The sequence below is a fragment of the Rhagoletis zephyria genome, unplaced genomic scaffold (assembly GCF_001687245.7).
Source record: "Rhagoletis zephyria isolate East Lansing unplaced genomic scaffold, Rhagoletis_zephyria_1.1 Rzeph_scaffold_03879, whole genome shotgun sequence".
Classification (NCBI taxonomy): domain Eukaryota; kingdom Metazoa; phylum Arthropoda; class Insecta; order Diptera; family Tephritidae; genus Rhagoletis; species Rhagoletis zephyria.
Genome location: NW_016160962.1, coordinates 5,082 through 19,070, shown reverse-complemented (window position 1 = coordinate 19,070; position 13,989 = coordinate 5,082). Strand labels below are relative to the sequence as shown.

General features: G+C 35.8%; 2 protein-coding genes across 2 annotated transcripts; both read left to right on the top strand.

Annotated features, from left to right (window-relative positions):
- Window positions 1–2,220: 2,220 nt before the first annotated feature.
- On the top strand, window positions 2,221–8,394 carry LOC108369845 (esterase B1-like; the record flags this gene model as incomplete). The annotated part of the gene is made up of 6 exons (XM_017625038.1): window positions 2,221–2,517; window positions 2,567–2,717; window positions 4,526–5,256; window positions 5,312–5,722; window positions 6,620–6,697; window positions 8,389–8,394. Coding segments are annotated over 6 exons (1,674 nt in total), but the record flags the coding sequence as incomplete, so codon positions are not given.
- Window positions 8,395–8,969: 575 nt separating this feature from the next.
- On the top strand, window positions 8,970–12,514 carry LOC108369842 (esterase B1-like). Its single transcript, XM_017625034.1, has 5 exons — window positions 8,970–9,556; window positions 9,632–9,905; window positions 10,838–10,988; window positions 11,067–11,800; window positions 11,868–12,514. Exons 1-5 carry the CDS (start codon window positions 9,549–9,551, stop codon window positions 12,375–12,377), a joined length of 1,677 nt encoding a protein of 558 aa, XP_017480523.1. The 5' UTR covers window positions 8,970–9,548; the 3' UTR covers window positions 12,378–12,514.
- Window positions 12,515–13,989: the final 1,475 nt, after the last annotated feature.

Genomic DNA, 13,989 nt, shown 5'->3' with positions numbered 1-13,989 from the left:
GTTGCTTATCACAGTGGTATGCCAGAACGCTGAAAAGAATGTATTTGGCATAGAAAACAATGCTCTTTATTATGAAGTAACAACAGCAGTTAATATGTGATGAGAGACGTACCTAAAGTAAAGTGTCAAAAGTAGGTTTTCGTCAAAAGATATGAACAAAGTCGAACTTTTTTGGACAATCTAAACACTGTACTGTCATTTTACTTTTCTTACAATTTTTATGTGAGACTCTCCATGATTCCTACTTTTAGATAATGCTTAAGCCAGACTTCGCACGACCTTGCAACAACGTCCAAAACCATATTATATCAAGCAGAGTTTGTACAAAAAAATTTTCATAATTGAATCTATTAAACAATTTTACATTCAAACCTGAAATAGTGCCTTTTTTTGCAGTGTAAAGCTTTAAAATTAATTTAAACTGTAAATACGTTTTTCGATTAAATTGGTCTCAGAGCTCTCGGGAAGGTTAAAAACTATATTTTTAACATCTACATGAACTTCTCAGTCTCTTCATCAGAATCGCTAGAAGTTAAGAAAGTATCTCGAAGGTGTTCACACGGTTTTTATCAGGAATGGGTCATAAATCAATATTTTTGCATCACACGTTTTTGTACCAAGTAGTCAAAAGATAAAGTAAATGTGATCATAAAAACCTAAAAATAATAAATATTCTTCCCAACTGAATAATTCTTGCCGTTTTCTGATTTGTAGATGTAGATGTATCCATAACCTTCTCAATAATAAATTGCATTTTGTATGGGAGGTTCCACATTCCCCTTTCCAATACAAAGCACTTTTCGCCATAAGTACGCCAGCAAAAGCGGTTCCATAGATAAGTGATATGAGAATTTCAGTTTGTATTGGAAGTGCCACTCCCTCTTTTCCAATACCTATCATTTTTCGCCGTAAGCAGGGTATTTACAATTTATGCATCCCTGCCAAGTTTCAGTTCCCCAGCGTGATTGGTTTTAGAGATACATCAGTTTTCATATTTAGTCTGTATGTAATATGCCCGCCCCCTGTATAATGGGGTTAACATTTCTGGATTTGAGGAAGTTCAAGTTCATTTCAAGAGAACGGTGCCCGTTTTTGCTACAACCCTCCTCAAAGGACCTCANCAAGTTTCAGTTCCCCAGCGTGATTGGTTTTAGAGATACATCAGTTTTCATATTTAGTCTGTATGTAATATGCCCGCCCCCTGTATAATGGGGTTAACATTTCTGGATTTGAGGAAGTTCAAGTTCATTTCAAGAGAACGGTGCCCGTTTTTGCTACAACCCTCCTCAAAGGACCTCAGGTGTCATCTAATCGATCCTTGATCAAGGTAAATTTTTGTATGGCCACTTTTTGCAACAAATCTAAGCATCTGAAGCAATAAGATATTATTTTCCGGCTAACTTGTATGAGGCGGACCACTGTGCGACACCTTGCATACGGTTTATTAATGACGAAAACAGCTTTTCTTGTAAATACTGTCAAACCTGCAAATTTTGAAGTGCTTAGAATACCCAGTTGTTTATTTTACCAATTTTTAATACCAGCGATTTTTACGTGCCCCCCATTGCGTTTTTGGGGTTATTAGGGAACCTATAAAAATAGTTAAAATAGAAAGAAAGTTAATATANCCCATTGCGTTTTTGGGGTTATTAGGGAACCTATAAAAATAGTTAAAATAACAAAAATGTTAAACAAACAATGGATATTATTACTGGAAATCTGCTAAAGAGAAACAAAGTTTTCCAATTCTATACCATTTCTACAAAAAATTGCTTTTCTCCATATAAAATACAAGGAAAACTTTGAGCGATCTCTAATTATTTTTTGTTTTCAAAATAAAAAAAACAACAAGGGTATAAATTTGTTCGTTACAGAACAATGCTAGCGGGCGAGAGCATTAGAATTCCGAATTTACTTGGCTTTCGGACCNATCTCTAATTATTTTTTGTTTTCAAAATAAAAAAAACAACAAGGGTATAATTTTGTTCGTTACAGAACAATGCTAGCGGGTGAGAGCATTAGAATTCCGAATTTACTTGGCTTTCGGACCATCTTAATATACATACACGTACATTGCTCGTAAAAAGTGCGATAACTTTATACCAAACAAAAAAAAAAAAACGGTTACCAACATAGCCGAAACTGTGTCTGAAAGATCACTTTCATTTAAAGCGGCAAACAGTATTTTGTATCTTATTTAGTTAGGAAATTAACCCTTAAATATCTCTCAGGATTGCAAGAAATGTTGAACAACCTATCATTTCCACCACTCACGGTCTGGTGCGTGGACAATTGCGAGAAACAGTCTATGGTGATAAATATTATTGCTTCGATGGCATACCATATGGCAAGCCACCATTAGGAGATTTGCGTTTTAAGTCGCCACAACCAGTTGAACCATGGCCAGATGTACGCGATTGCACAGTAGTGGCACCCAAATGTATCCAATACAATCGCTATACTGATCGCGTTGAAGGCTCTGAGGATTGCTTGTACTTGAATATCTATGCAAAAAAGGTAAAAGATAGTAATATTTTATAAATAACTACCTTCATATATTCTATAGCTAAAATCCGAAAAACCTCTGCCGGTTATGGTCTACATACATGGTGGTAGTTTCGCAACAGGCAGTGCATCTCGTCTGGCTTGGGGACCAGACTATTTTATGATGAAGGATGTTATACTCGTGACTATGGGCTATCGTTTGGGAGCACTGGGTGAGTATGTAGATGTACATATGTGTAAATATTATAGATATTTTTCATTAAAAGTATATTGGACCCTGAAACACTCTGCTCGCGTTAGTAAACAAAAGCAGAACTGGTAGACTGTTTTGTCAAAAAAATGCGCATCCTCTGTGGTATTCGCCATCGACCACGCGCAAAGACCGTAAATCTTTCTCTCAGATATTTTTATAGACAATTCTTCCGCGTGATTTTTGTACATTGAGAGAGGATTCTCTGTAGGATTTCAGGGCTGACATTACATTTCGTTTTAATTCTGGTTCCTAAATAAACTAAGTCGTCTAACTTTTTCGAACGTGGAACCGTCAACAAAGACATGGGTGCTGAGACACTTACATATGCCCTGTTTGTCTGAAGACTGGAAGGATTGGAAAACAAAGTCTAACGGGGAGTGTCTTTGGAACAACTAAGAATATAAAAGTCGTTCCGTCTACCGAATCACTGTATTTCCTAAGGTAGTCAGTCGGCTCCAAATGCTCTGAATTATGTGTCATATAACTCGGAAGCTGATCACTTAACGTGGTTGCAGATCAGTTCACTCCACACCCGGCTAAATAAGCAATGAGAGGAAGGACGAGATTGAACGGAAGGCCAGTTCCCTTCCACTTTCGCTGTCGTAGCTCAATACACAAGTATTTTTCTTATAGGAAGCAGGCGCAAGGTCAAAACAATTACAAACTTGCAACATGAACAAACTTCTTAGCTGTAGGTTTGCTGACCGGTCGAATTTCTCTAGCGAAGCACGCGGCGATACTCGGAAAGGAGTAGACTGAGATTCATGGGTTCTGAACTCTTTAAAGACCTAAGCGATTTAGTGCGCATACAAAAAAGCATTGCTCAAATTTTTTAATTTTACATACTGGTTTTGTATAGGAGAAGGAGAGGGGGGTAAATGAGATCCCTTGTGGTACAAAAGCTGGTCGGAATGAGAGAAGTGTGCTTGTTTGTACACCGTTAGGCGCTTTAGTCTAACCTAACAGACTAAATATATAAATTTAGTTTTGGATGGAAAGTTAAATTGGGGATCCAACATCGATGAAAGGTTGTATACCCATCGCACTGCCCTCAGGCTTAACGCGACCTAAAAATGGATGCACCCATACATCGATCACTGTAGAATTTTATCAAACCTTATTGGATTTCCTCCAACCAACTACATTCCACCCACTCACACCATCAACACTCAGTTCATGACCAATCTCTCTTCAAGGAAAGAGTAGACATTGAACATGTTCAGGGGAAAAAAATAGATCCATGTTTCCACGGATAGATCAAAATTTGAACAATTTCAGAACAATTAAGTGCATCTTTCTGCTCACGCCTTCTTGGCACCAGTGTCTTTAACAAAGGCAACGTCAGTGGCGCACTGTGAAAAATATCACTGACATCAAATGTAGTCGTTCAATTCCATCGATTTCTTAAGGAGGTGGGTGGAAGATTTCGCTCACACATAGTCTCGGTCCCAGGCCATTGCGGCAACAAGAAAATTACATGGACGAAGAGGAGGGGGAAACCATCGAACATCTACTCTGCTATTGGCCAACACTGGCAAAACTGAGGGCAAAATGTCTTGGCAACTATATTTTCGATGATCTAAAGCGTAAAATTAAGAGCAGAAATAGGATTGATTTATGACAAATTTGTAGATGAAAATCGGTTATTCTGAGCTACTTAACCCTGTCCGATACCCCTAAGTTAACGTTGTCATATCACCCTGAGCAGATTGAGAAAACAAATAAAAGTGCTGCCTTTAACAAAAACCACATCCTATTTTTTCCCAGGTTTTCTCAGTCTTCCCGAACCAGAGCTGCAGGTTCCTGGCAATGCTGGCCTCAAGGATATTGTAATGGCGCTGAAGTGGCTCAAAAACAATTACATCAATTTCAATGGTGACCCCAACAACGTTACTCTCTTCGGCAATAGCTCAGGAAGTGCTGCCGCACAAATGCTGACGCTGACACCAAAATGCGAGGGCCTGTTTCACAAAGCGATTCTTATGTCCGGCGTATATCTGCGAACACCCGATATTCCTAATGTCCACATTACTTTCGCTAAGCGTGTGGGCTATGAGGGGGCAGAAGATAACAAAGATATTTTAAATTATCTAAGCTCACTTGAGGCGGAAAAGCTCTGTTTGCCGAATTTTCTAGCAGAAGAGGGAAGGGACCCAAATATGGCGCCTACCTTCTTACCCGTCAAAGAAAACGCCAGCGTATCGGATGCTATAATTACCAAAGACCCATTTGAAGTAATTGCAGATGAGAAAGCTTGGTTTTATAGTAAACCGTTAATGTTGGGGGCGACTTCCTTTGAATCTCTAGCGCGCTACAAATTCTTCACAACATATCCAAACCTATATGAGATCTTGAGTTTGCATCCGGAAAAATTATTCTCGCATGAGATTGGAACCTCGTGTGATTTGGCGACGCAACAGCAATTGGCAAGAAAGCTCATAAAGTTGCATATGGGAGAGAAGGAGGTGAATTTGGAAAATGTTATGGATGTTATGCGCGTAAGTAGTCTCTATTAAAGATAGATTATTATCATTCTTACATTCATCATTACAGTTGGTGTCGCACGATTTCATGTATCATCCAATGCATCGCTTTATGAGTGCACGCCTCGGCCGCGTGCATGCGCCCACATATCTATACCGCTTCGACTTCGATTCACCGGATTTTAATTTGTATCGCATCAAGTGTTGTGGACGTGAAGTGCGTGGTGCTGTTCATGTGGATGAACTTGCCTATGTTTTTTATATACCGCAGTCTTTTAAGTTGGCACGCGATTCTGAAGAGTTCAACACCATTGTACTAATGATGGATTTACTTACTGCATTTGCTGCTAATTCTGATCCCAATGTTGATAAGATTAAACCCATAGTTTGGGAGCCACTGGCATCAAATGAAGAACGAAAATGTTTAAATATTAGTAACGAGATAACGTTCATCGATTGGCCTGAATTGGAAAAATGTAAGGTATGGGATGAGTACTTCAAGGACGAGGGATTGAGATTGTTTTGAATTGTATTCAAATTTTCTGTACTTTATTATAGACTTATAAAATTAAGTAACTTCTAAAAAACTTCAGGATTATTAAGTAAAGATCAAGATATCTTTTGTTTAAATAAATAACATCATATGTCTAAGGTGACTTAGTATGATATAGTTTGGAGGCGTCGATATGATGGTCGTTTTCTTTCCATTGTCTACGCGGAGGGATTTGCTGTTGTCCACCAAGCATAGACGAATCGAAGGAGCATCATTAGCCATTCGTGCAGCATACCTACTACTCGTAAGGAGTTTTAAGCGCTTAACTAAGTACTAGTAGTGCCAGTTACTGTCAAAATTCGACCGTTTTTTCTAGTTTTATAAAACCCTTGGAGAAGTTTTCTAACTTAGCTTAGCTTAGTGGAACTAAAAAATGACTATATCTTTGCAGGTCTTTAAATTTACCCGGTACATGTCAGTTTGTCGATAAACTTCAATAATTGGATACATATCAATATTTCAATGAATTTCAAAAAACCAAAATTTCAAAAACCCAAAATTGTACCTTTCAAGGGCTCGATGGATTTCGATAACTCAAAAATATATATTTCTCGATATTAATCGAAAATATTAATTAAACTTTGGATACCGCTATAAATTTCGATAATTCGATTAGTTTTGATAGCTACATATTTTTCGAAGGCTATCTACAACCAAATTTTTATAAAGGAATTTATTTCGATTTCTATCTTACAGTTTCAGTTACTCTTATTCTTATATATTTTTCGTTGTTTTAATTTTCGTCGTTATCTTCGATTATGACGTTATATGTTGTCCTAATCGTTACCGTTTATTTCTTCATCGTCATATTTATCTCTATTAGAGAATTGCAGTTCAAATACGAAAATGCGAAAACAACTCGAATTGAACAGGTTGCAACAACTGCACACAAATTCGGAATTTGTATACCCGAGCGCACTTGTGCACACGGGTATATCAATTTTGTTCACATAACGGTAGTTTGTAACAGCCAAACGAATCGAGATATATATAGACAAATGTATACATAAATGCTCAGAATGAACAGAGAAGTCGATTAAGCCATGTCTCTCTGTCCGTCCGTCCGTGTATACGATAACTCGAGGAAGAATTGAGATATCTCAACAAAATTTGGCATGTAGGTTTCCATTTATCCAAGGTAGGTTGGTATTGAAAACGGGTGAAATCGGATTGTAACCACGCCCACTTCCCATATAACGGTAATTTCCAGAAATACGAAAACTGCGATATTTTTGGAACTACTGAAGATAATTCACTCAAAACTGATATTTACAATAATTTTTAGACGAAAAATAAGAATATTATAAATTTTTGGAAAATGGGCGTAGCCACGCCCACTTATGGTTACATGTATATATCTTGGTAACCGCTGCACCAATTTCTTCCAAACTTGGCACAGTTGGCCTTGGTACAGCATACAAAATCGCATATTGAAGCTAATTTATTCAAATTGATGCTTGCAACAATTCTTTACCAAGAAATACGTTTATGGTAAAATTTTTGAAAATGGGCATGGCAACGCCCACTTATGATCACATATATGTATATCAGTACCCGTTCTACCAATTTGTACCAAACTCGGTATTTTTATTGTGCTTGCCACACAAAAGCAAAACGTTGAAAATTATTGAAATCGGACTAAAATTACGGCCGCTTTTCATATAACGGTAAATTTCAGAAATGCTTGAAACTGCAATATTTCCAAATTTAAGGACGCTAATTTACTCAAAATTGATACACCCCTGCTTACCATGTAGCGGTAGCGGTAGCGGAAAAGTGAAACAACATATATTTAATACTTGCGCGGGGTATTTAAATGTTCGGCTCCACCCGAACTTAGACTTTCGTACTTGTTTTTTTTTTTTAATTTTCTATGAATAAATAAAAAAAATAAAACTTTAACAAGGGAAAATTTTCAAAAATGACAGCTTCTGTGCCAAATTTTTGTATTTGTGCTAAAGCCAAGTTACTAATGAAGGAAATCGATGGATGGGCATTAAAATGGTTATTTTGCAGGAAAAACGACAAAAAATTATAGGAGCTATTAAGAATCTTCCTTGTCCGAGTTTTAATTCAAATAGAAGCTCTAAGCATCGTTTTCTCCAATAGCTTGTAAAATTTATCTGTCTTTTAAACACACAATTTGTTCCCAGAAAAATGTGTTTGAATATAACTTTTTTTTTATTTAAGATTCACTTACCCACTTAATTCAAAGCAATAACCGAATCAGGGAAAGCTTAGTCGTGTGAATTTTTAAGCAAAACTAGATATTCTACCTCTTGGAAGAAAAAAAGGCAACTTTGATAAAACTCGCACGCTGGAACAATAGCGATATTTTTGAATTTTTTATTATTAGGCCTACTATTTCTGATTCAGTGGAACTTTACCCATGAAGACTTTAAAGATACTTATTTACTACTACCCGGCGTGCTTCATCGCGCCTTAAAAGTATTTTTGTGTTGTTTGACTTTCGGCAGTATACTTTCCTTAACCTCTTCAGTTTGATACCCATACTACAATATTTAATTTATCTTATAAACTAAATTAAATTAAAATTTTGAAACATGTGGCAACCTCTACAAAAAAATTTTCAGCTCTAAGCTTCCTTAAACCTCTTTATTTTGACAGCCATATTTAAATTTTGAATTCATCTTATCAATTTACTTAAACTGCAATTTCTCTATGTGTTAATTTAGAGCTCTAGCAATACTTCGGTGAAAATTGCATTCAATTTCATGCATTTGCTTTTGAGTGATGCTCGTACAAACATCAGACAGACAAAAATTCTTGAAATTGTTGATTTGGGTTTCATTGCTATAAAAAAAATCTCTCATATTAATTTTTCTTTAACATCTAAAATGCACAGAAATGTGGTCAGTTACAGTTTTATTATATATATAGATTTTTTACGCTATCCAAAGCTTTTTCTCAGGAAAAATATTGTGCAATTGGAAAGAAATTACGAAGGTTTTCTCTTGTACTTAGCTTCATTAAATTTAACAAATTTTTACGTAGTAACATTGAGCTTTTTCTTAAAATTCCTGACCTTTTACTTAATTTTTTTTTGATTAAATCGAGTAATACGTCTGAAATTTCAAGAATATACGCCCACAAATTATCAAGCGAGTGGAATCACTGATAGCAACAAAGTATATGAGTAAATAGAAGAGTAGGTATATAAAAATGAGCGTAAAATAAGCACACAAAGTTTATGAGCTCAGTGATCAAGCGGTGCTCAGCTACATTCATGCTTTCTGTGAGGGTCAATGTGCCCGCGATCAATGAAAAGCTTAGAAAGTGATTTTCTCACTAGCGCTACGTATGTATTTTATATGCTTCTATTTGTGCTAGCGCATATGATTTCAGTGTGACTCTTTTGCTTTGCTGCTTTTTCAAAGCAACTAGTCTCTTTTCAGTCATTCATTTCAATAGACGTAATAATATTTCATTTTAGTTGAATATTTTCTGTTGTTTTCTTTGCCTATTTGTTGTGATAAAATATTTAACTAATTAAAAATCGAAATGAAATAAAACATTTACATTATTGAATTAGTCGAAAGAAGCTATCAAAATATTAGATATCGCTTCGATTGTTATGAAATATCATAAAGAGATTATTGTGTGGCATTATTTGGTGACTATTTAAAGAAGAGCATTTTTTTCGACGGCGCTGTGCGCCACATTCAGGTAATAGAGAGAAAAACTGGCCGCATAATATGTATACTCTTAGACTAAGGTGCACCTAGAAATCATAATGAGCACGTAAGTACATAAATATGTGTGTGAAAAAAATATACACTAAGCCTGAAATTGAATAAAATTCTTAATTATTTACAGACAAGAAGAGTACCTCCTCACACTGCCGTTGGGCAAAATATTAGGCCGAGTTTGTACGTCGATTTACGATCAAACATATTACAGCTTTGAAGGTATACCTTACGCTAAACCACCGCTGGGCAAGTTACGTTTTCGTGCGCCACATGCTGTCGAATCATGGACGGATGTGAAAGACTGTACAAAGTGTGCTAGGGGGCCTTTACAAAAGAATCCGGATACTAATAAAGTAGAGGGCTCTGAAGATTGCCTGTACCTAAATGTTTATACAAAAAAGGTATGATGCATCAAAAATCATTATAGTATGTTCAAAGGCCAGCTAAATTGGGTAAATTTGGGTGTCAATTGAGATTTGAATGGCAGCGTTGATAGAAATTTAATTTAGAATAATTAATTGGTACTGATAAAAAGCCTCGAAAAACTCAAAATGTTTACTTTGCGCTTAAAATTTCGAGGTTTTAAGGGTACTCCATTGGTTGGATTTAAAAAAAAAATTATAAGGACTGGTGTCCCCTCTGACATACTGCTACTGCAAAATTTGTTGGCTCGTTTTGACTTAACTTTGTTTTCGTTAATACTTGCAAATGAAATTGTGTTGTGCTGGATTTTAACTAGGCATTAAATGGCAACAATTATAATGATAAAGTTGAGCATTTAAAAATATTCGTGTCATTAAAAAATGGCCATTAAAATCATTTCCACGTGGAAATTTTTAAATGCCTGCATTTTTTTTTTAATTTCAATGCCGTGGAAATAGGCATTACGGGACAAAAATATATACATATGTAGTTGAATTGAGTGTCTTCACTTATTTTTTAATGACTCAAAAAAAGTGGAATATTTTTTTATATGTATTAACATTGGACCACGTTAACCGATTTTTTAGAGGTGGTCCCACATTAATTTGATTTATATACGATCATTGGATTATGAAGAAATTAATGGTAGATAGTCTTAAATTTTTACTTGATTAATTTGAAAATTTTACTTGAGAATTGAAGTCGGTTTTATTACAAGCTTTTATTTAATTTTCTCTGTATGTATGTATGTTTTTTAGGGGCAAATCTTGCAATCATTTAAAAAATAAGTTCAAGTAGCACTTTAATTTACCAATTGATTAATTAACTGAATATATGAACACAGCATTATTCTTTCACTACTAATTTAAGAGGCAAGGTATAATGAAACATTTATTTGCCCATTTCTCAGCTAACATCCTCAAAGCCTCTACCAGTTATGGTCTTCATCTATGGCGGCTCTTTTTGTATGGGCGCCGCGAATCGAGACTTATATGGACCCGATTATTTTATGATGGAAGATGTGGTGCTGGTCACCTTTAACTATCGACTCGATTCCTTAGGTGAGTACAAATTTTTGTTTCATACATTTCACTTTTCTTATGCAGAGAGATTTATGTATATTTCCCTTTCACACTTAGGCTTCCTCAGTCTGCGCGATCCTTCGCTAAAAGTACCCGGCAATGCTGGTCTCAAAGATCAAGTGCTCGCTCTGAAATGGGTGAAAAAGTATATAGCGCATTTCAATGGCGATCCTGCAAATGTTACAGTCTTTGGCGAGAGCGCCGGCGCTGCTTCAACACACTTGCTGATGCTCTCGGAGCAAGGACGTGATCTCTTCAAGCGTACCATTGCCATGTCGGGTACCGCGCTTAATTTTTGGGCCAACATGCCACAACTGAATATTGCATTTCGACTAGCACATTTCCACGGCTACAAAGGGGATAATATTGATGCACATGTATTCGAATATATTAGCAACCTCGCACCTGAAAAGTTAGTAGTGCATTCCTTGTTGAGTGAAGAGGATCAGCGCAATTCGTATATGTTTGCTTTTGGTCCAATTGTGGAGCCGTACGTAGAAGAGGGTTGCGTAATACCTGAACGTCCCTTCGATATGCAAAAGAAGGCTTGGAGTAATCACTTGTCAATGATGTTGGGCGGATCTTCCTTTGAGGGGTTACTTTTATATAAAGTACTTAAGGAGAACCCGATTGTAATACAGCGTTTATTCCGCGAGCCGGAACTGATACTGCCTGAGGAAGTGCGTCGGATCCGTAAGCACAAAGATGTGAAGAAATTGGGCATAACTCTGCTGAAATTACATTTTGGCGATGAAGAACCCAACGACTATTCATTGTTTAAGTATCTGGATGTGAGTGTGTGTGCTCTTTTAGTATTGACAATAATGATTTTTACACATGTCCCTTTTCCATTTTTAGATTTGTAGCTTTAAAATCTTTTGGCATGATTTTCATCGCACAATTTTGGCACGCCTAACATTCGCGCGGGCGCCTACCTTTCTCTATCGTTTCGACTTCGATTCACCGGATTTCAATTTTTACCGCGCAAAATATTGCGGTAAAGATAATGTGCGCGGTGTAGCGCATGCCGATGAATTGTCGTACCTATTTTATTCGAATGACTCTCGTAAATTATTTACAAACACAGCGGAGTATAAAACTATAAGACGCATGATTGGTATGTGGACCGCCTACGCGCGGAGTGGTGATCCGGACTGCGATGAATCCGATCCGATTATATGGGATGCGGTGACGAAGTATTATAACTTGCGTGCAATGCTTATTGGTAAAGAGTTGGAGTTTAAGGAGATTCCAGAAAAGGAAAAATTACTAGTCTGGGCTAAGTTATATCCAAGTCCGCAACAATTATGCGGAGCGGATAGGGAAGAGGATTATTATTGGGGCGTGCCAATACCTAGTATAGATTAAAAAATGTGCAATTTTAGTTTTAGAAATTAGATAGCTAAAGAATAAATGTTTAGTTTTTAAGAATACATGACCGAAATGCAATACTTTGTGCAAACATATTGAATCAATTTCATTATAACGACGTAAAACAAATAATAAATGCTAAGAATTTATCCAAATGTTGTACGTTAGCTTTTTTAATTTTTTTAACATGTTTCAAATAGGTACCCCCATATTTGAAAAATTCAAAAAGGCTAATCCAATATTAAAAAAAAAATAATAATAATAAAATTTTTATAAAACTGTCTTCTTGGCGCTAATTACGAATCTGAAGTTAGATTTTAAAAACTCAAAATGGTGGATCCAATAACATGTTAAATTTTTATGAAACTGTCCAAATCTTAAAATGAAGAAGTTTCAGAAAACGAACTCTTATATGTGGACCTTTATAAGAACAAATATGAAATATTTAAAAAAAATACACACTTTTTTATAAATCATAAAAAATTTAAGAGCTTAATAAAAGTTAATAGTAAAAACAAATATTTTTAAAGCAAGCTCTCCAAATATGAACGAAATCGGACCATAAATACTGGTTTACCAAATATAACGACTCCTGCGCCACCTATCGGATTAATTCATCTTTCGGATTGCATTGTCATCTGGTTCTTAGCCAACTGTGAAGTTTCAAGTCTCTAGGTCATCGGGAAGTTGGTCAAAAATTGATTGCAGGATACATAATTATCTAAACGAAGATTGCCACCAATTTACATATATTTTTTATAGTTTAGAACATTTGTTAGGCCAAAATAAAAGTCTTAACTTTCAAAACAGATGGCAACCCCATTAAAAAATCTACCAAAATATTTAAAATGTTTCATCTAATCCCATCCAGCCATTTCCGACTAAAGGAAGGTCTCGAGCACGTTGTCCGTTTTTCATTTAACCAGATTTCTAACCACCCTAAAATTCAAAAAATTAAACATCTACAGCTCCAGCTCTTTACTTTGGTATCCCATTTTAGAAATGCGAAATAACGGTGAAGATGAAATGACCTTAAAAAATGCCTTCTCGTATTATATATGTATTTCTATACGTATTTATGTGCATACATAGTCATACTCTCCGAATTAGTGGCAACCCTAATCAATAACATTTTCTAACTAAAGACAACTGGACGCACATATTTAAATATTTCATTTAACGTGTGCCTAAATTAAACAAACTAGACTTTCAAATATGTGGCAAGCCCCCTTAAAAAGTAATTTAAAATAAATTTTTTTTTTAAATCTCTTTCGTTTGACATTATGACTCATATTACAATTAACTGATAAATTATGTTGCATTTGATTTTTTAAACACGTGGCATCTCTACAGTTGAGAAATTATTCCGTTTTCAACTCAGTTTTATTAACACCCATCAACGCTTTGTTTTTTTTTTTTTGAAGACATTGCCTTGATTGGCGGTAATTTCTCTAGCTATTCTTTTACAAATCTGTTGTTTTAATAACGAGTTTACAATTTTTGTGCACAAATCTCGATGCCTGGAGTTCAGGGTTACCAAATATCAATATTACAACAATGGCGATATAGGCGGTATTGCAACTGGTCGATGGGCGGTTTTGCAAAAACA

Excerpts from the sequence above, each read along its gene's own strand:
- LOC108369842 (XM_017625034.1), top strand. Across the intron at positions 10,989-11,066 it reads CTATCGACTCGATTCCTTAG|GCTTCCTCAGTCTGCGCGAT; the intron begins GTGAGTACAAAT and ends TTTCACACTTAG. Across the intron at positions 11,801-11,867 it reads CATTGTTTAAGTATCTGGAT|ATTTGTAGCTTTAAAATCTT; the intron begins GTGAGTGTGTGT and ends TTCCATTTTTAG.